At 37.8% G+C, this 23,440-nt stretch overlaps 1 protein-coding gene across 1 annotated transcript in view; it reads left to right on the top strand.

Annotated features, from left to right (window-relative positions):
• Nucleotides 1-20,618, top strand: part of Surf6 (surfeit 6) — a 43,486-nt gene extending 22,868 nt beyond the window's left edge. Inside the window, exon 5 of the mRNA XM_031373184.1 lies at nt 20,489-20,618. Coding sequence (XP_031229044.1) covers nt 20,489-20,618 — 130 coding nt within the window. The remainder of the gene's footprint in view (nt 1-20,488) is intronic.
• Nucleotides 20,619-23,440: the final 2,822 nt, after the last annotated feature.

Genomic DNA, 23,440 nt, shown 5'->3' with positions numbered 1-23,440 from the left:
GAAAAGCGGGCAAATCAAAGCTAGGAATCCAAGGCATAGGATTCCAAGACAGGAAGGGAGATCAAACTTTAATTCTTAAAGTTCCCCACAATCCATACTGGAGTGAAAACATGCAAATGTAATGAATGTGGGAAATCTTTTGCACATTTCTCACAATTTCAAGTTCACTACAGGATCCATAAAGGAGAGAAACCTTACAAATACAGTGAATGTGGATAATCTTTTACACAGAATTCAAAACTTTAAGTTCACTATAGAATGCATACTGGAGAGAAACCTTTCATATGTAATGAGTGTGGCAAATTCTTCAGCAAGTCCTCATATCTCAAAGTTCACCACAGAATCCATACTGGAGAGAAACTTTACATATATATTCAATGAGGGAAATCATTTCCCACCTCCTCATGTCTTAAAGTTGACTACAGAGCCCATACAGGAGAGTTGCCTTACAAATGTAATGAATGTGCTTAAAATGTAATGAATTAGGCAAATATTTTACACAGTACGCCTATCTTAAAGTTCACTACAGAATCCACACTGGAGAGAAACCTTACAAATATAATGAATGTCAGAAATCTTTTACCACCTTCTCATATTTTAATGTTCACAGCAAAGTTCATACAAGAGGGATCACTTACAAACGTAATGAATGGGATAACTTTTTTACACAATCTTTGAAATTTCCCATTCACCACAGAATCCATACAGGAGTGAAACCTTTCAAATGTAATGAATGTGAAGTTTAGGAGTTAGGACTTCCTAACTCCTAAAATCTTTGTCTTCACTATAGAATTCACACAAGAGTTAAACCTTAGAAGTATGAAAAGTGTGACAAGTCTTCTTGAATTTTCCAAGTTCATCAAAGAATCCATATTGGAAAACAACCTCCTAAGTGTAATGAATACAGGCTGCACTTTTCCTGGTCTTCAAACCTTAAATGCCACCTCAGAACCCATACTGAAGACAAACCTGACTAATGTAAATATGTGGAAAGTCCTTCACACAGAAATTCTGTCTTTAAGCATAACACAGCATGCATACTAGAGGGAAACCTTACACATGTAAACGGCATGACAAACATTTTAGGAAAGCACAAACCTTGGAACACATAGATAGATGCATGAATCTAACGTGATAGGTAATTACTGCCTCAGAATTCATACAGAAACATGTTATTTAAAATGAGAAAATAATTGACAGAATTTTAACAATGTTGAAACCTTATTCATTATCAGAAAATGCCCACAGAGAAACCCTACATTTTATAGTAATTGGAAACATTTTACCCCCAAATGAAACTTACATTCACACTAATTTCAAAAATGCATAAAAAAATCTTTCACCCCACATGAATCTGACATCACTGATTAATAATTGTATAGAATTCATTTTAAAACTCATTAAAGAAACAATATTTTAAAGTGTAAGGTTTTGTGAAAGAATAGTAATAACTATGCTAAAGCAAACATTTGGCATAAAGTTATTTATAGTATAGTATAGTAGAATATTGGCATTTGTTAGATATATTCTCTTTGAAAATTATTGTGTTCTTAGTCTTTTAATTTTCTAAGAATAATTTTTAACATCAAATTAACCCCTTAATCATTACAATTATCACTAGATACATTACCACTGTCTTTTATTACTATTTCCTTGATGTGACTACTATCCATTTTATGCTGTGATGTTTTATGTGTGTATATGTTTGTGTGCATGTGTGTGTGTGTGTATGTATGTGTGTGTGTGTGTGTGTGTGCACGCACGTGTGTGTTTTGGATAAAGTCATTGCTATTACAAAGAATATAGCTTGTGGTCTAGGGCAAAATTCTAAGTCAAACCCTCTCTCTGGTATAAATTTTGATGTTCATATTGTATTCTGTATATTGTCCACCATAAAATTCTCATTCATAGAAGTTTTATCCAAATCCCATGAGGTCACAAATGCATGATGAACTGGGCAGGCCCTCTTTATTTCAAATGACAATGTGTTTTAGTACTTGAGTCTCTGTTAGCAACTTTGGATTTCAAGCAAGCAGTAAAGGATATTTAAGGTGTTTGCATTTAACATTTATTATGAACAGTGAAGTGATGAATAAGTCTGAGCAAGTATCAATAGAGTATTAGGATAGAGAGTACTCCGTCCATATGCCAAGGAGTGGTACAATTGGGTCGTATTGTAATTTTAATTTTAGTTTTTGAGAATTCTCCAAGCTGACTTCCATATCTGCTGTGCTAATTTGCAATTTTGGAGATGTGAATGTAGCTTACACTTTCCCTGCAACATTTCCTATCAATTGCTTTGGTGATATTTGCTGTTATGACTGAAGCCAGAAGACTTCTCAGAGTTGTTTGAGATCCTAGAACCATTTTTAAATGGGTCATATTTTATTGTACTCATTTATTATTTCTTCATATGTTCTAGATATCTAATACTCTGTCAAACATAAAGGTGACAAAGATACTCTTCCACTCTATGGAGTCTCTGTTTCACACAGTTTTTGTTTAGCTTTTGTGAAATATTTTAGTTGTATAAATTCCAACTTCTTGGAAGTTGGCGTCAATTCTTGGAAAAATAGGATTTCTACTAAAGAGTACTTTCAAGTACACAGATTATGGGTACATAAAGGACAGAGAGATGGATAATATATAGATATATAATGGATACATTTGTATATAGAGACCTACTGAAGTAGTTATATGTACATATATATACTTAGCTTATATCTAAATGTGTACTTACATATATACATATATAAAATATATATTTTCTGAATAGGATACATTTTTATCAAGGAAATTTTATCAAGGAATTAAGGAAAAACATTGATAACTGTAAATTTATATAGATATATATAAGCATACACAATATCTACCTCTCTTCTATATTTATCTATGTATATATATATGCATATATATCATCTATATCTATAACATAAATTAATATCTATGTATTTTTATTTATCTATTATTTACCTGTAGTTACATTGATTTATGATCAAGATATAAATAATACAAATATACATGATATATGTATAGACATAGATATTTTTATAAATATAGATATGACACAGGGCATAGTATATGATTTATTCCAACTGTTTTTGTGTTTCTGGTTTCAGGTTCATGTGTCTAATTCCATTTCCAATAGTTCTGGTAAAAGATGAAAATCACAATGCTGAACTTGTCTCTCATTTCTACAAGGCTTTTAGTTGAGTTTTTGGCTGTCTAGTACATAATGAGATGCCATCTGCAAATAGGAATAGCTTGACTTATTCTCTTCTTATTTGTATAACTTCAGTTAACTTAATACACTGTTGTTGTTATTGCTGCTGATGCTGTTGTTGTTGTTGCTGCTGCTGCTGCTGCCATAGCTTCTGCCCTCCTTTTTGCTAGGAGCTCTGCTCAGAATAACAGAATGACTATAGAAATGTAGACTGTAAAGTGAATAACTTTGAAGATTCACTAGGAAATTAATCTATTGTGTATTAGAATATACACTATTGATGCTAAGTTATAAAAGCAACAAGAGAAAGACCTACTAGTATTTTTTGTGAGTCTTGAATCTCTTTTTAGGTTTTTTTTTTAATATTTATTTTAGTGTTCCAGTGAGAGTACTTACTCTATCATATGCCTGTGGAGATCAGAGGACAACTAGAACAGAGGTGACATATTTTCTCTATTTGATGCATATAGGTCTCAGGTGTTGAATTTAGGTCTTCAGCTTTGGGAACAAGTGCTTTTCCTCATAATTGGTTTTTAGCACAATTCACATGGCATTTCACAGCCATCTGTTCACAAGTATTGTTCTAAGATAGCTCATAACCTTTTCTAACCACTTCCAGATTCAGGAACTGAAGTGAGAACAAGTTATTGTATGTCCATTTGTTTATGTGTATTAGGCAAAGTCTTATATACATAAAATAATAAAAAATGATAGTAAGTTTAAAAAAATACGGTGTATTAATCTACAGTGAATAGGTTTTCTTCCATATACTTTTCTTACATATTCTGAAATGACTTCCAAAGAGCAGAAAATTCTCTCATTTGTCAGATATCAAAGCTGAAAATTGTGTAAGATTTACCAAAGAAACCCATACAGCAAATAGTGGCAAAATTTCTAATCATCAAGATCTTGCAATATGACAAAATCTTTTAGGTTTTTTCATGCCTTTATTCATCATTAATGTAATTAATAAGTAAGTATTACACTTACTTCTTCTCTGTACCCAGCACCTGACTCAGCTCTGTCAATGCACACAGGTTGAAAAGTAGGTACCATGCTAGAGCACATATTTTTGCTGAAAGGCCACAAAATTGTGAGTCAAAATTGTTGTGTGATAGAAAATTCAAAATGGTAAACATTTAACTACAAATGAGGAGGACAACAAGAAGGGGTCAAAATATGTAGAAATTAAGCATGGTCACCCCTGTAGGAAGAAGTGAAAGGATGACATTCACATTCTGGACCCAAGATAAGCTACTGTCATATCACACATGTTATTTATTGGGTACAGGATAAAAATAAGAGACATGGCTTACAAAGAGAACCAAATTGCCCCTTTGCTTGAATATTCTCTGAAGCAAAATATTTAGAGTTACCATAAAACCTATATGTGTAACATGTTAATATAAGCCATGTAGCATGTTACAATCAAAAGAATGCTTATGTTCAACTGCATTTGATGTGCTGGTTTGCAACTCAAATGTGGTAATGATAGGATATTAGGTTTTTTGCACTTCATGATTCCCAAGCAGGAAAATGAGACTAATGTCATCACAAAACAGTCCTAGAGAAAACTTTGAACAGATTCTGAAGTTGCACTGAGAAACTGCCATCTGTAAGCTCAATGATGAATTCTCACCATTCACTGAAATTTTACTGATCTTGGACTTCTATATCTTCAGAGAGAAATAAATTTCGTTTCTTTATATACTTTGTGCACTGTTGTAATTTGATATAACATTGCATCAGACTGAGACATTTCTTCATAAGGGCTGCTAAGGATTGCTTAATATGATCTCATTTTCTCTGTTTTCACAGGCTTTTCTCCACACATGCTACCTCTTTCTTATTATGTTTTGATCATTATGTCAGAATCTCACATTTTCTAAAACTTTTTCTCTTTAACTTTTACCTAGATGGGTCCTAGTAGCTCCAGATTTCCTATGGATTTCCAAAAAGCTTTGTGTCATTATTGTCATTGATGCACTATGGGAAGCTTATCTGAACAAGTGCCCTGCAAAGGCAATGCTGGTACTGCATGGTATCCTACTTTCTTTCTTATCAGGGCCAAGTTTCTCATTTATAAATAGGACAGATTTCCCAGTGTCTAGAAGGGAGTAACATGAAATTTAAAAAAGAGAAGTAAGCAGAATCTACCTAATAAAACATTGGCAGGTCTCAGGTAAAGATGGATAAGAATGGGCACTAAGAGGGTTATAGTAAGAGGAGATGAAAGTGGCTTAGTCTGTTATCATAATTACAAGGAGCATGGTGGCAGGCATGGAAGGCAGAATGCTGGAGAAATAATTGGGTACTATATTGTGCTCTAAAGGCAGAAAAAGAGAGGCAGAGTGGCCTGACATAGACTAGTAAAAACTCAAAGAACACCCCCCCAGGAACATTCTTCCATAAGGATCTCTTCTAATCCTTTGAATCCTATCAAATAATTTCACTACCTGGTTACTAAGTGTCCAAATATATGAGCCTTCAGGAAGGTTCTTATGCAAATCACCACATCTGTGAAACCAGAAAAGTTAAAATTGCCACAAGAATCTCAGGAGCATCTTTTAGAGACCAGCTATGATTGAACTTCCAGGCCTAAGTCATTTTCCCATTGAGTTTTGTTTTTGTTTTTGTTTTTGTTTTTTTCCTACATACTTTCTTTTATGGTTCCTCTAGTCTCCAAGTAAGCACTTGGCATATATAGATTTCATAACAAGTGGCCTCCTTTTGTCTTATGATCTATGGATTATGAGCCTTTCTGACTATAAAAGTCCCTGAAGTAGACATGTAGCTAACATCTTTGCTCACTGAAACTAGTAAATCAGAAGCAATGATATTTAATGTAAACATCAGGTAGATTACTTTACTGCTGAAGATTTTATGCACTAAAGGACAGAGTAATGGTTCTTGCTCATTATTCACAAAGTTAGCTTGTATGGACCTCCTAAACATATAAGATATTGGACAATGAAAGTGGACTATTGTCAACATAGTATATGATAGTTATACTTGTAGTTACTTCATTGATGTGGTTGATTTTTCCTCATAATATATCTAAATATATTGAACTGATAATATATATCTAAATATGTACTTACATATATACATATGTAACATATGAATATATATTCTGAATAGACTCCCTTCTTTATCAAGAATTAAGGCTAACAATTGACAACTGTGAATTTATATAGATGCATATATAAATATATAGTATTTCTACATATCTATCTAAATTTATCTATTTATACATCTGTATCATATGTAGATAGAGATAAAGAGATTTCTATGTATTTATATCTATCATTTATCTGTAGTTATCTTGCTGTGATTAAGACATAAATGATATAAATATTGATGATATACATGTGGATATAGATATTATTATAGAAAAAGACATAGGGCACAGTCTATGACATTGCAATTGTTTCTATGTTTCTGGTTTTAGGTTTATGTCTTTAATTTCATTTCCAATAGTTCAGGTAAAAGTAACATCACACTGGTGAATTTGTCATTTCAAGAAGGTTTTTAGTTCAGTTTGGGTGCTGTCTTTTATATAATGAGATGTCACATGCAAATAGAGTAGCTTGACTCATTCTTATTTGCATAACTTAATTAATTTAATACATTGCTGTTGTTATTGCTGCTTCTGCTATCACAGCTTCTGCACTCTTTTTGCTGCCCTCAGAACTCAAATTATTCAGCTTTCTAACTCCAAATAAAGACTTATAGCACTCTAGATATGATGATGGCTTTCCACATCAGGTGGTTACATGTCTTAGTTAGGATTATGATTGCCGAATGAAAGGTCACGACTAAAATTAAGTAGGAGAGAAAGAGTTTATTTGTCTTACAATTCCACATCGTGGTTCATTATTTAAGGAAGTCAGGACAGAAATTCAAACAGAGCAGAGATTTGAAGGCAAGACCTCATGCAGAGGCCATGGAAAATTATTGTTCCTGGTTTGTTCTTCATGGATTGCTCAGCCTGCTTTCTTAAAGAATCCAGGGGCGTCAGCCCAGGGATGGCCCCTCTGTAATAGGGCTGGGCCCTCTTACATCAACTACTAATTATGAAGAAAACCTACCACCAGCAATGATGGGCAGATTTCCTTAATTGGGGGTTCCTTCTCTGAGACAAGATGATTTCTACCTTATATCAACTTGGATAAAATCTAGGCATCACAGTTCTATTGAACCATCTGGTCAAATAGATTGAGTAGCCACTGGATTCACACTATTCCTAGCATGCAACCTGCCATTGTTTAATTACCTAGAGAAGAACACATAAGTTAATCTATTAAATTTCTTTGTAATATTTATACATTACATTGGTTTTCCTATTCTAGAGAACCATAGTATTACACAATAAATGAATTATATTAATTTTAATATTCTTTGTTATTTTATGTATGATGATTTTGCCTGCATGTATTTCTGTTTCTCACTTTATTGCCTAGTTCTGACAGAGGTTAGAATAAGATGTGAGATATTCTAAAACAAGACATGTAGGTAAATGGTTGTGATATGCAATGTGGATAGTGATAATTAAACCAGTGTCCTCTAGACAAGCTAATAATGTTAATTATTGAGTCATGTTTTCAACCTACTCTGTATGTATTCATATCATAGGATTGATTGTCTCTATGAACTAGGACAAAACAGTATCTTCTAAAGATATTCATAATAGGATGGAGTTTAAGGGATTGTGTTCTGGCAGATCTTCAGGTTGTCTGCTCCTCTGAAGACCTTGTAGTCTGAAGGCATCCAAGAACATTAGCTCCACTGAGGGCAACAGGTAATGGACTCTCCCAAATAACTGCAACAGCTGGAAACCTAAGGAGCTCACCTGACTTGGGACACCCGCCCTCCATAAACTCCACCTCTTCTAACCTGCATCTTCTACCAGGGAAAATCATCAACTTGACTACTCTTTTGAAGAGCCCACAGTTTGAAGGCTGAAGACCTCTCAGAACTTCAGCTGCCTGCAGGGTAACAGGTAAAGGACCCTCCCAATTAACACCAGCACTGAGAATGCTGCATACCATTGGTCTCAGGACCCATTCTTCCTACCTCAAATTCCACCCCTTTTCTGTCCTGCACCTTTAGCTATAGCAGATCATCAGCTTGACTACTCCTCTGAAGACCCCACAGTCTGAAAATCTCCCAGGAGATTTGCTGCATGCATAGCAACAGATTAGCAGCTTGTCTGCACATCTCAAGACCCCACATTCATAAAGCCTCCCAGAAGAGTTGCTACACCTGGGGCAACAAATAACTGGTGTGCATACCCCTCTGAAAGCTCCACAGTCTGAAGTTCTCCTTGGAGGTATGCTACAGCCAGAGCCACAGGGTTTCCAGGAGACCTGCAGCAACCAAGGCCAGATAACTGATCCAGAGATAACCAGATTTTGAGAGTTAAGTGCAGAACCATAGGAATATATTCTAGTGTACCTTGGGATCATCAGAACCAAGTTCAACTACCACAGCAAGCCCTGGACATACCAACACAACCTCTAAAGTTGGGTGCTGATCTAAAATATTATCTCATGAGGCTTGTAGAGTCCTTTAAGGAAGTTATAAATAACTCCCTGAATGAAATACTGGAAAACACAGGTAAACAGGTAGAAACTATTAAAGAGAAAACAAATAAATACCTTAAAAAATACAGAAAAGCACAATCAAACAGGTGACAAAATTGAACAAGGCAGTCCAAGACCTAAACATAGATGTAGAAACACTTAAGAACACAAATGGAAGCAACACCAGAAATGGAAAGAGGTCAGGAACTACAAATGCAAGCATCAAGAACAGAATACAAGAGATAGAAAAAAGAATTTCAGGTGTAGAAGGTACTTTAGAAGATCTTTACCCAATGATGAAAGAAAATTAAAAACATGAATTCCTAACCTAAAATGTCCAGGAAAATCAGGACACAATTAAAAGACCAAATCTAAGAATAATAGGAATACAAAAGAGCAAAGATTGTCAGCTCAAAGGACCCGGAAATGTCTTCAACAAAATCAGAGAAGATAACTTCCCCATCTGAAAGAAAGAGATGACCATAAGTGAAAAAGAAACCTATAGAACACCAAATAGATTGAACCAGAGGAGAAAATCCTCTTCTTATATAACAATCAAAAAACTAAATGCACAGAACAAAGAAAGAATATTAAAAGCTGTATGGGAAAAATTCCTAGTAACATATGAAGGCAGACCTATCAGAATTACACCAGGCTTGTCAACAGAGACACTAAAAGCCAGAAGAGGCTGGACAGAGGTCATGTAGACCTCAAGAGAACACAAATAACAGCCTAGATAACTATAAGTTACAAAACTCTCAACAATCATCAATAAAGAAACCAAAATATTCTATGACAAATGCAAATTTAACCAATACCTATCTAGCAATCCTGCCCTACAGAGGACTCCAGAGGAAAACTCTTACAAATGGAGGGTACCTACACCAAAGAAAGAACAAAATTTTAATTATATTCTAAACAAAAAATCAAAAGAAGAGAATCACTTACAAATAATGCCACCTACAACAACAAACATTACAGTAACTAACAACCACCTGTTTTTAATACCTTTCAATATCAATGGATGTAATTCCCACATAAAAAATCATAATCTAACAGATTGGATATATAAACAAGGTCCAGTATTTTGCTCCTACAATAAACACACCTCAATAACAAAGATAGACACTACCTCACAGTAAAAGGCTGGAAAAAGTCTTCCAAGCAAATGGTCCCAGGAAACAAGCTGGAGTTACCATCCTAATATCCAATAAAATAGTCTTTCCACCAAAAGTTATCAAGTGAGTTGGGGAAGGACACTTCATATTCATGAAAGGAAAAATCCACCAATAGAAAATCTCAATTCAGAACATCTATGCTCTAATGCAATGGCAACCATATTCATAAAAGTAACTTTACTAAAGCTCAAAACACACATTGAACCCCACATAATAATAGTGGAAGATTTCAACATCCCACTCTTTTCAATGTGCAGGTAATTGAAATAGAAAATAAAGGAAGAAATAGTGAAACTAATAGAAGTTATGAACCAAATGGATTTAACAGATATCTACAGAACACTTCACCCTAAAACAAAAGAATACACCTTCTTCTCAGCACCTCATAGTACCTTCTCCAAAACTGACCATATAATTGGTCACAAAACAACCCTCAACAGATACAAGAAGGTTGAAATAATACCATGCATCCTATCAGATCACCATAGCCTAAGTCTGGTCTTCAATAACAGCAAAAACTACAGAAAGCCTACATACACGTGGAAATTGAACATTTCTCTACTCAATAACAACTTGGTCAGGGAAGAAATAAAGATATTATAGACTTCCAGGAATTCAATGAAAATGGTAACATAACATACCCAGACTGATGAAAGCAGTATTTAGAGGAAAATTCATAGCAGTAAGTGTCCTTTTTAAGAGCTTGGAAAGATCCTACACTAGCAACTTAAGAGTACACCTGAAAGCCCTAGGAGAAAAAGAAGCAAACACACCTAAGAGGAGGAGGTGGTAGGAAATAGGCAAAATCAACCACATAGAAACAAAAGAACTATACAAAGAATCAACAAAACTAAGAGCATAAGCACAAACATCTGAACTCAGATCTTCCTCACCATCCTTGATTCACAATCCATGATTCCAACTCGACTTGCAAAGTGATTATTTGAATGAAATTGTCCTTCCAATATCAGGTATTTGAATACTTATTCTATAGTTGGTGGTGTTGTTTGAAGAGGTTAAGTTGGTAATGTCATTCTGGAAGAACTGTGTTATTAGAGACAGTCTTTGAGTGTTTAATGATACCTTAGAAAATGAGACACAGTATTACATATCTGCAAGCTCAGCACTCTTACAACAAGATGGGAGACAGAGGGAGGGGAAGTCATGGAAGTTATCATTAATTTATAGAAGGAACGTATCTTTATCTGTTCCCATTTTAGCTCTGAAATAACAGACACAAAGACCTATTTAATTTATGAGCAACCACCAGCTTAGGCTAGGCAGGTTCTGAGCTACTCTAACTACCTTAGACTGCTAATATCCAGACAAATGTCCTGTCACTTGCCAATCTGGTCTTTTCCTGGCTTTCTCTGGTCCATGTGTGTCCTTATGTCTACTCAATTATCTTGACCTCAGAGCAAATCCACTCTGTCTCTCCATATAGTCATTGTCTTTCTACCTTCTTTTCTTCATTGCCTTTCTCCCAAAGATCCCTGGCTGGCTTCAGAGTCTTGCCTTCTTATTTCCTCTGCCCACCAATAGGCTTATCAGCTCTTTATTAACCAGTCTGAGTTAATTAGCGATCATTCTTTACACAATATTATATAGGAGACAGTTCAGTAATCATGACAATTCTAGCATCCGGACTGTGAGCAAAGTTCTGGGCACAAAAATAATCAACTGGATATACAGTACACAAGACCTACCCCCAGCACAGGGAAGCTAACCTTATGATCCAGATAGCCCTCTGCATAGACCCTAGCAATGGAAGCTATTATAAACAAAGTTGAATGTAAGGAACAATATATTAGCCAAAGCTGTGATAAATGAACATACATGTATATCTCTTTTGTACACATACACACACACACAAACATATACACACACAAAACCGCACATGCACACACAGAGTTTTAAAGAGTAAGAAAAATACTGATTTTATCTCTTCTGTAATGATTGATTCCTATAAAATGTACTTATGAATAGATTTTAAAATTTTTCTGTAGAAGATATACACATATGTCTTTTTAGCTTCCATTTTTCTCCTGTTTCATGTTCCAACTTACTTCTAGGGGCTATGTGCTTATTCTTCCAAAATACATGGCTAGCAATTTAAATACCAAGGTGCAAGTTTTATATTTATTGTCCAACTTAAACAATCAAAAGTAACTTGTCAAAAGTGTTTCATGTAGTGTTAGAGAAGTTTGACTATGACTGTCTGTACAAGATTACTGTCATCTTAGGTGTGTAAGAAGACACATACTACTGTGGGTAGCTGCATTCCCTAGACAAGAAACTCAGATCTGTGTAAGAGGTGAGGCAGTGAGCACACATATCTTCATTTCCCTCTGTCCTTGACTGTGGATGGGATATAACTACATGTTTTAGGATTTTGCTACTGTGATGTTCCTACACTGATGCCATAACCTGGAACTGCAAGCTGAAACAAACACTTTCTATCCTAAATTTCTTGTTATAAGTGTATTACTGAAACAGAAATGAAACTTGGAATAAGGGTATGGCAATGGGGAAAGACTACTGAAATGATGAAATCATAATGAAAAAATGAAAATTCATACCTTCTTTGAAGAAAAACCTGACAGCTATATTGGCCCCTGCTATTTTTTTTTATTTTGTTTTTTGATTTTTGTTTTGTTCTGTTTTGCTTATGTGACAATATAAAAATTAGCTATCTTTGAACCGTGACATACATTTTCTTTATTGGTTGTTTTTCTTCTCTTTCACGTTTCCATGTCTATCACCAGAATGTTTTATGTCTTCTAAATGAATGCCTGAACAAGCACTTTTCAAGTTGTAAGACTAGGGTATATTCCCTCAAAATATCCAAGATCTAATATTACCTGGACCTTGGCTTTCCTAGGCTCTCTTACTGTAAGAAATTTCTGGTTCCTCTTCACAAATTTTATAATATATACTATTGAATCTTCCAACAAACTAACAAGACTATGGCATGGATCTAATCACATTAGACACTTAACAACAACAACAATAATAACAACAACAAAACCATAAAAGCAAACTTTATAGCACAGTGAGTAATAGACTTGCATATTGACCTTAATGAATTGTGTCTAATTAGCATACTGGAACACAGTTAAAAACTCTGGACATGTTAGTACATTCTTATACTGCTAGCACTCAGAAGCCAAAGATGTGTATGATCCTTACTCATGGTGACCCGCCAGCTTACTCTACTTGGAGTCTCTGTCACACAAAAAAATGTGGACTGCATTATTTGAGCAACCATGACTGAGGTTCTCTGAACATATATACGTGCATAATCACTACACACAAATGTACCTAAACACACACACACATGCACACACACGCACACACACACACACAGAGACATTCATGCTTCCTTCAATCTTAGCTAGAATTCATGAATACTTTCAGACTTCATTCCTGCTTGCTGCCCTGGCCTTAACCCTTATAGCCAGATTCAAAAGTGCTAATAATAGAGACACAAACATGTTCATTTCTGGCAATATACCCCATACCACAAGTAAATTAGTTTCTATAGTCATATTCTCTCTTTATGAATGTGATATATTTCTCCTTCATTGATAATATATATTTCCATTAATTAGCTTATTCAAGTTACATCAAAATGCAGTCCCCTCCCTCCAAATAGTCCATCCATGTATAGGCCAACCCCTATCCTACAGTCTGCTTCTCCTCTGTGGCTACAAACTCACCATGGCATATCAAATCCCTGCGCGACTCACACATCTACTCTCACTGAGGCAAGAGGAGGCAGCCCAGAAGGGGGAACTGGATCCATAAGTTGCCTACACAGTCCGCGGACTGCTTCCACTCCAGTTGTTAGGGGACCCTCAGCAAGACCAATCTGCATATCTGCTACATATGTGCCATCAGGTGTTTGGATTTTAGGTCCAGTCCATGCATGGTTATTTGTTGGTGGTTTGTTCAGTCTCTCAGAGCTAGAAATGTGAATGTTAGTTGACTCTGTTGGGTCTTCCTGTTAAGTTCCTATCCCCCTTAAGGTCCATCAATTCTTCTGCCAAGTCTTCCACAAGACTTTCTGAGTTCCATCTAATATTTGGCCATGGGCCTCTCCATCTCTTTCTGTTGGCTGCTAGATTGAAACTCTGATAGGAATGCAGTTCTAAGTTCAAGGCTTAAAGCATAACACAGTATCATTCACAGTGTCAGGGATTGGGCTTTTTTGCATATTTTAATATTTTTTTAGATATTTTCTTTATTTACATTTCAAATGATATCTCCTTTCCTGGTTTCCCTTTTGAAAAAAAAAGCCCTGTTCCCTCCCCCCTCCCTACTCACCAACCCATCCTCTTCCACTTCCTAGCCCTAGCATTCCCCTACACTGGGGCATAGAACCTTCACAGGGCCAAAGACCTCTCCTCCCATTGATGACCAATTAGGCCATAAACCCTTAGCCAAACTAGAGGGCACAGAGACAGTATCCTAATTAACAAAATCAGAAAGAAAAGGGAGACATAAAAACAGAAACTGAGGAAATCCAAAAATCATGAGATCCTACTACAAAAGCTTATTCTCAACAAAACTGGAAAACCTGGATGAAATGGACAATTTTCTAGACAGATACCAGGTACCAAAGTTATATCAAGATCAGATAAATGATATAAGCAGTCCCATATCCCCTAAAGAAATAGAAACAATCATTAATAGTCTCAAAAACAAAAATAGCCCAGGACCAGATGGGTTTAGTGCAGAGTTTTACCGGACCTTTAAAGAAGACCTAATATACCAATACTTCTCAAACTATTTCACAAAATAGAAACAGAAGGTATTCTACCCAATTTGTTCTATGAACCCACAATTACTCTGATACCTAAACAAAACAAAGACTCAACAAAGAATGAAAACTTCAGACCAATTTCCTTTATGAATATCGATGCAAAAATACTCAATAAAATTCTTGCAAACTGAATCCAAGAACACATCAAAACAATCATCCATCATGATCAAATAGATCAAGTAATCTTCATCCCAGGGATGCAGGGATGGTTCAGTATACAGAAATCCATCAACATAATTCACTATATAATTAAACTCAAAGAAAAAAAATATGATCATCTCATTAGATGTGGAGTAAGAGATTGGTTCTTGTTCATGAAATGGGTTGCAAGTTGGGTTCGAAATTGTTTGGCTATTTCTTAATTTTCTGTTCCATTTTGTTCTTGTAATTCTTATAACCTGCACAAATTTTGGGTTAAAGGTTTTGTGGGTATATTGGTATCCTTATGCCTCCACTAGGAGTATTGCCTGGCTACAGGAGGTAGGCATTTGTAGAGCAGTGAGCTATGCACAGACAGCCTGGTCCCCAGTGGAACATAGGCCTGTAACCCTGGTGACCCTAAGGGATGGATGGTGCTCGGCCATGCCTCCTGGGATCCTGGCTTCTATCACAGATACAGCCTCCCACAGCCCCCTCCTCCTCCTGCAGAGAAGTATGTGGCCATCAGTCACATAGGCAATGTCCCAGGCTCCTGGTATTCTTTCTGGACTCTACCCCCACAGTTACCTGAAAACAGCCAAGATGGCCCAGCCCACTCTAAAAGGAGCTGCTTGCCTCCTCCTCACTCTCTTGCCTCTCTTTCCTCCTATTTTCTTGCTTTCTTGCTCTCCCTCTCCCCGTTCCCTTCCCCCCTCTCTCCACATGACCATGACCAGCCTCTACTTCTCTACACTTCTCCCCCTCTCTGCCTGTTTGGAATAAATGCCTTAAAATCATGGACCATCTCTGGTCATCAGGATCTGCCATGCTGGAGCAAGAGAACAGGTTTCTCTCTAATAAGCATTGTGTCTACCCTCTCACGGGGAAGCTTCCCCACTCTCCAGCCAAGTCGTCCACCAACCCAAAGATGACTGAGCAAACCAGACTCTCTCTTCCCCTTGGTATCCTGCTAGAGCTCTCTCCCCCTACCTTTCTTCCTTTGGCTTCAGGGCTAGAGGCCACCCAAGGGTCCTCACCCCTTCTCAGCTCTTCAGTGACATACAGTGGTGTCTGGGATGTCTGAGAGTGAGAACCTGTCATCCCTGGTCTAAGGACTCCAGAACCAGTTCTTGCCAGTGGCATCTATGGTGCCTAAGAGTTAAAGCCTGACTTCTTGCAATTCCGTGGGGACACCAAACTGTGCCTTCCTCATCCCCAGAGTGGAATCCCATGGCTTCTCACAGTCCAATGCCCACCTGGTGTCAGTTCCATGGGGTTGTGTGCAGTCAAACTTCCCATGTCTGCCTTGCCCAGCAGCCCTAGACCTGAGTGACACAGGACCCCATTTTTGCCCCACAAGCACTTCTGCATCCATATCCATCACTTCTAGAGGTGTTGCTAGAGTCATCCACATAAACTCCATAGGGCCTCCATCATCCCAGGACTCTGGCACATTCTAATGATGCTGCTCCCTCTGCCAGCTGTAGATTTACTTTCACTTTCCTAACCCACTCCCCATGGCTTTCAGCACATCTAATCACTAACCCCGCCCCATTCCCTTTCCATTCCTTCTTCTACCCAGTCCATTCCCTACGTCCATGTCCAATGGCTATTTTATTTACCCCTCAGAGTGAGATTCAGGTATCATCTCTTTACCTTATTTGTTATTTAGATTCTTTGGGTATGTGGATTGTAGTAAGGATATCCTGTACTTTATAGCTAATATTTACTTATAAGTGAGTTTACATACCATGAGTTTCCCATTGGGACTGGATTACCTCACTCAGGATTGAATTTTCCGGTTCTATCCTCTACCCTCAGAATTCATCATGTCCTTGTTTGTAATATCTGATTAACATTCCACATATAAATGAACCATATTTTCCATACCTATTGTTTGGTTTAGGGATATCTGATTTGTTTCCAGTTTCTGCTTATTATGAATAAAGCTTCTATGAACAAGGTGGAGCATGTGTCTTTGTGGGATGGTGGAACATCAATTGGGTATATGCGCAGGACTTGTATATCTGGGTTGTCTAATAAAACTATTCCCAATACTCTTGAGAAACTGCCAATAGAATTTCCAAAATGGTTGTACCATCCTTGGATTGAAGAAGGGTTCTTAGAGAAGGTGTTTCTGAGAGTGGTAAAAACAAAGATCTAGAAGTCAAAGTTTGGGTCCAAGCTTTGAGCATGTGTTCTTCTTGATAGAGTTTTTCAAGCTCTTCTTGATACAGAAAGAAAGTGACCTTCTTTCTATGTTCTGCTTTCTCTCTAAAGACCTTTCTTTCTATATTTTGCTTGTTTAACATTCTAAGAGATCACTCTGTCCCTGCTCTACTTGCTTATGTGTGTGCATGTTTATGTTCTCCAAGCAGTTCTATCTTTTTATCCTAAAAAATTCTCTGGATAGCTCATCTCCTGCACAACACAAGTCCAATCTTCTATTTCACATAGCATTCCAGTCATTTACTTCATGTCTTCCTTTTGATTATCTTATGAGTCAGCATCACATCACCCAGAACTTTGATTCTTAGGAAACAGCCAGCATATCTATTTTTCTTAAAATTTCAAGTGCATTCAGACATCTGTCTATTTTTGTTAGGCACAGAGAATAATTTGGTGGGACCTTGTCCTGAATTTACCATTCCCATCAAGCCTGATCCTAGTCTTGCTCTGTCCTAGGCTGATCATGAACTCAAGAATCCATCTGCCTTTGTAAGCATAAACAAATGTAGTTGGGTAGGATCTACTGTGATCCCCACTGACTAAACCTCTTTATCTCCTTCATTAGAAATCTTCTAACTGATTGGCTTGCAAGGCAGCTGCTTTTGTCCTTTTAGATTCCCGTATCCTTTCATAAAATTGATATTGCATCCATATTTTTACATAGTTGAGAAATTACATATTTTCAAACTCACATATATAGAGCGTTTTCCCATACCCTTAATGCTATCCTGAAGGTCGCAGTGTTTACTACTTAGCTAAGAAATTAGTTATACCTACAATTCCTGGACTTGTGCTATTTCTTATTATCAAGAATCATTAACTTTAACAGTGATGACATTTCTTGGAAGAAAAGAGTCCTCCACTGTTAGTGGGTCCAGAAATTATGTACATTATTATCTAAAGAAGCTTCACACCCAAAGGAGCCATTGTGACTTCTGGAGACTCACCTGATGGAATTCTGTCTTCACCAAGGCCACACTGGTCTCAGCTTTACAGGTTTGCCCTTCTACCCACAATAGAAGAGTTTTCCATGCTCCACATCTTTGCCAGTAAGTGTTCTATCTTGAGGGTCATTTGTCTTAGTCCTTTTGATGGATATAAGGTGGAATCCCAGAGTTGTTATGGCTTGCATTACTCTGATGACTATAGATATTAAATATTTTAAGTATATCTCAGCCATTAGAATTTGCTCTATTAAGAATTCTCTGTGTTTCTTCTAGTTCCCACCTTTCCCAGAAGCAGAGCCCCAGCGTGAGACCTGATCCTACACAACCCACATCCCAGTTGCACCTCAACTCATCAGGATCACAGGATCACAGGAGGACAGTCTCCAGACAGAGACAAGGAGGCCAAATAACACCAAAGATAACCAGATAGTGAGAGGCAAAGTAATAAACAACAGGAACCAATTTGACTTGGCAACATTAGAACAAGTTTCCCCACCACAGGAAGTCCTGGATACCCGAACACGCACTTAAAACAAGGTTCAGATCTGATAGAGGACTTTAAGAAGGACATAAATAACTTCCTTAAATGGTGATGCCAAGCATGGTGAAGGCACTGTTTGACCATGTTCTGGTGCTTGGACAGTCTAGACTGACCCTTCACTACTCTTGATGGATACATGCTGCACATACTTTGCCATATTTATGCTTTTTACTGTTAAAGGCCTTTCTCCAAAAGCTAGACACAGGATAACAAAAAGCTAGTGAATACAAAAATGAAATCAATGAAAGATCCCTGGGAAAAAGTTATGCAAAAGATTGAATATTACCTAAGAACTTATTATTTAAATAAGTACTTAGATCACTAAGAAGTGTTGTTAGTAAGCATGAGAAAGAGGATTTGAGAAGAGTTATTTAGGAAGAAAAACTTAGTGAAATTTTAGTAACTGACAAGCTGTAATTGAATTGCTAGGTTTCTAATGTTTAATTTGTTTGTTTGGTTGGTTTTTTGTTTGTTTGTTTGTTTTTCAAGACAGAGTTTCTCTGTGTAGCCCTGGCTCTCCTGGAACTCACTCTGTAGACCAGACTGGCCTAGAACTCAGAAATCTAATGTCTAATTTTAAAAACAAGGAACTTGTATGTATAGGAAGAGACTTTGATCATGCAGGTTTAAGACAAGCCTTGTTACCTTCCTAAAGGCAAAAGTATGCATTTTTAGGAACCCTGATGTTCCACTATTCTTTACAAAACTGTAATAAAGGTAGGAATCATATTGAAACAATGGTTCGAGACAAAGACACAGAGGAAGGCATCCTGGCTCAGTATTATATGCCTCCCTGAACAAACCTGTCAGACCATAACTTCACTGATAGACAGCCCTTGCTTTAAGCAAAGAGGCTGAACAATATTTTAAGCATTGAAGAAAAGGGACCGTGGTGTTGTATAAAATATAAAAGAAATATAGAGGAAAAAAAGGGATAATTGAATACAGGTTGAACTTCTTTATAAAGTTAAGTTTGAAATAATAGGTAGTAAAAAAAATCACTTTTTTTCTTGGATACTTTCTTTATGTTCATTTCAAATGTTATCCCCTTTCCTGGCCATCCTGCCCAGAAATCCCCTACCCCATTCCACCTCCCCCTTCTTCTATAAGGGTGTTCCCCTTCCCACCCACCTACTCTAGCCTCTCCACCCTTGCACCCTCCCCTATACTGGAGCACAGAGCCTTCACAGAACCAAGGGCCCCTTCTCCCATTGATGCCTGACAAGACAATCCTCTGCTACATAAGCATCCCATATACAGTCACCAAGTGCAGGCACTATTGTAGGTGTCAAGAAGTGCATGCTGAGAGGAGTCTAATATATCTGTCCCCTGAGAGCCTCTGACAGAGCATGACAAATATAGAAAATAACTTTTGATCTACTAATCATACGTCAAACTGAAACAAAAATCAAATTTAGATAGAGACATCATGTCTAGCATTCCTGTAATGTGGATTTCTTCCCCGTTTGCTTGAGAGCAATTCGGATTCTGAAAGCAGTCCGGACAGGCTGGAAGCTGGAGCTGGCCACCTGCCTGCGGTGCAGAACACTGACTGCAGCTCCTGAGATCAAAGACTGACAGGTCTCCTGTTTATGTTAAAAGCTTGTCGGACTCTCTTTGCCAGTTCCTCCTCCGGTCTTATGTTTATGGTTACATTGGATTACCTCGTGTTTATGTTAAGATGGGCTACTTTCGGTTTTCCCTGGGTCTCCTTCCTGACTCTGGTTATATAAACTGAGTTATCCTAAGTAAAGACACACACCTTGATAAAGCTACCTGGCGTCCATGTCTTTCTTTCTCTCTTACCCGCTTGTGTTCACAGGTACTCAATAATCTCCAGTCGGAGAGCACCCAATGGAGTGAGGGTCTGCCGGCCGGACTCCTACACTGTAACAGCAAGGTTTTATGACACCAATCTTAAGGAAGAAGATATTGAGTTTAACGTAAATTGATTTTATCAAATGTTAATTTTTAGTTCTTACAAAATTGCTGTTTGCTTCTTTGTTCCTCTTTTAATATTCTTATGTAATCATCAAAATTTTTGAAGAGTATGTATTTTGAAAACCTTTGTAATCAATGCATTAAATTTTTTTAAGAAATTATTTTGTGTATAAAGAAAGCTTGAAAGAGACAAGAGTTGTCAGAGTAGGAAAATCCATACCGAGATGTGCTTCCTCTTTGTCCAGTCTCTCATGAAGCAAATGATGTTCACTGTATGATCCTTCCTTCCTTTCACTGCCCTTGCATCTGACCTTCTTCAGACCCTTCACTCAGCAATTAGTGATAAAAAAAATTGCATGGTATTAGAACAAAGATAGGCAAGTAGATCAATGGAATAGAATTGAAGACCCAGAAATGCACCCACATACCTATGGCTACTTGATCATTGACAAAGAAGCTAAAACCATCCTATGGGGAAAAGACAGCATTTTCAACAACTGGTGCTGGCTCAACTGGCGGTCTGAACACAGAAGACTGCAAATTGATCCTTCCAAATCTCCTTGCACAAACCTCATGTCCAAGTGGAACAAGGACCTACACATAAAACCAGATATCCTGAATCTAAAAGATAAAGTGGAGAGGAACCTTGAACATATGGGCACAGGGGAAAACTACCTGAACAGAACACCAATGGTTTATGCTCGAAGGGTAACAATTGACAAATGGGACCTCATAAAATTGAAAAGCTACTGTAAAGCAAGGGACACTGTCAATAAGACAAAACGCAACCCACTGATTGGGAAAAGATACTTACCAACCCTACATCCGAGAGAGGGCTATTATCAAAAATACACAAATAACCCAAGGAGATAGACTCCAGAGAACCAAATAACCCTATTAAAAAGTGAAGTACAGAGCTAAATAGAGAATTCTCAACTGAGGAATCCTGAATGGCTGAGAAACCCTTAAAGAAATGCTCAAAATCCTCAGTCCTCAGGGAAATGCAAATCAAAATGACTCTGAGATTCCACCTCACACCAGTCAGAATGGCTAAAATCAGGAACTCAGGGGACAGCAGGTGCTGGTGAGGATGTGGAGAAAGAAGAACACTTCTCCCTTGCTGTTGGGATTGCAAGCTAGTAAAAACTACTTTTCAAATCAGTCTGGCAGTTCCTAAGAAAATTGGAGATAGTTCTACCTGAAGTCCTAGCTATATTTCTCCTGGGCATATACCCAAAATATACTCCATCATATAACAAGGACATATGCTCCACTCTGTTCATAGAAGCCTTATTTGTAACAGCCAGAAGCTGGAAAAAACCCCGATGTCCCTATGCAGAAGAATGGATACAGAAATTGTGGAACATATACACAATAGAGGGAGGATGTGATAGGGTGTTTCTGGGAAGGAGGGAAACCGGGAAAGGTGATAACATTTGAAGTGTACATACATACAATATCCAGTTAAAAAATAAAACTCAAAAAACAAAAACAAAACAAACAAACAAACCAATGACTTCATGAAATTCGAAGGCAAATGCATGGCAGAAAAAAAAAGTATCATCCTGAGTGAGGTAACCCAGTTACCAAAGAAGACACATGGTATGTATTCATTCATAAGTGGATACTAGCCCAAAAGTTCACAGTGCCTATGATACAACGTACAGACCATATGGAACATAGAAGGAAGAAGGATCAGGGGGTGGATGCTTTAGTCCTGCATTTAGCGAGAAACAGAATGATTGTGGGAGGTGGAAGGAGAGGAGGGAGGGGGGGTAGTAAATAAGGATAGAAGTATCAGAAAGTGGAGGAAACATGAGAGAGGTACAGAGGGTCTGAAAATCTAATAAAATTAGGTAGCAGGTGAATAAGGAATTGGAGATGGCCACTGGAGGGTCCCAGACACCAGAGCAACATGAGGCTCCCAGGGACTCATGCTGCCTTAATGTACAGAGAAGGGGAAGATAGAACCTGTGAAGACCACCTCCAGTAGATGGGCATGGCCCCTGGTCAGGAAATGGAACCACCTACTCATCTCAAAGTTTTTTCAACCAGAAATGTCCCTGTCCAAAGGAGGAACTGGGGCAAAAATGGAACAGAGACTGAAGGAAGGGCCAATCGGGAACCACCCTACCCGGGGATCCATCATGTCTGCAGACACCAAACCTGACACTGAAGTGTCAGGAGAGACTTGCATACAGGAGCCAAGTGTAGCATTCCTGGGGAGGTCTGGCCAGCATCTGACCAATGCAGATTCCAACCCTCAGACTAAACTCAGAGGACCTGGGGGAGGAGCAGGCAGAAGTACTAGAAGAGCTGAAGGGGATTGCAACCCCATTGGAAGAGTAACATAGGCTGGCCTGATTACCCAGCTCTCCCAAAGTCTAGACCACCAACCAAGGGTTGTACCTGGATCTATCTATGGCTCCAGATATATATGTAGTAGATGGCATCGCCCAACAACAACGGGAAGGGTGGCCCTTGATCCTGGGGAGGTTTGATGCACCAGAGTAGGAGGATAATGAAGAGTGGTAGGGTGGGAGAGTATGGGTGGGTGGGGGAGCACTCTCATAGAGGCAAAAGGGAAGGGGGAGGGCAGATGTGGGATGGAGGAATTGGTGGAGAGGTAACTGAGAAGTGGGATATCATGGGATAGGGGGTTGGTAGAGGGGATAACTGGGAAGTAGGATATCATTTGAGATGTAAACAAAAAGAGTGATTAATATAAATAAATAAATAAACAAACCTCTGTACCTCCCCCCTTTTTTGTTTGTTTGTTTGTTGGTTTTCGAGGCAGGGTTTCTCTGTATAGGCCTGGCTGTCCTGGAACTCA

Source organism: Mastomys coucha, unplaced genomic scaffold (assembly GCF_008632895.1).
Source record: "Mastomys coucha isolate ucsf_1 unplaced genomic scaffold, UCSF_Mcou_1 pScaffold15, whole genome shotgun sequence".
NCBI classification, from domain to species: Eukaryota; Metazoa; Chordata; class Mammalia; order Rodentia; family Muridae; genus Mastomys; species Mastomys coucha.
Note: the sequence above shows the minus strand (reverse complement) of the source record. Positions and strands in the feature narration are given on the sequence as shown.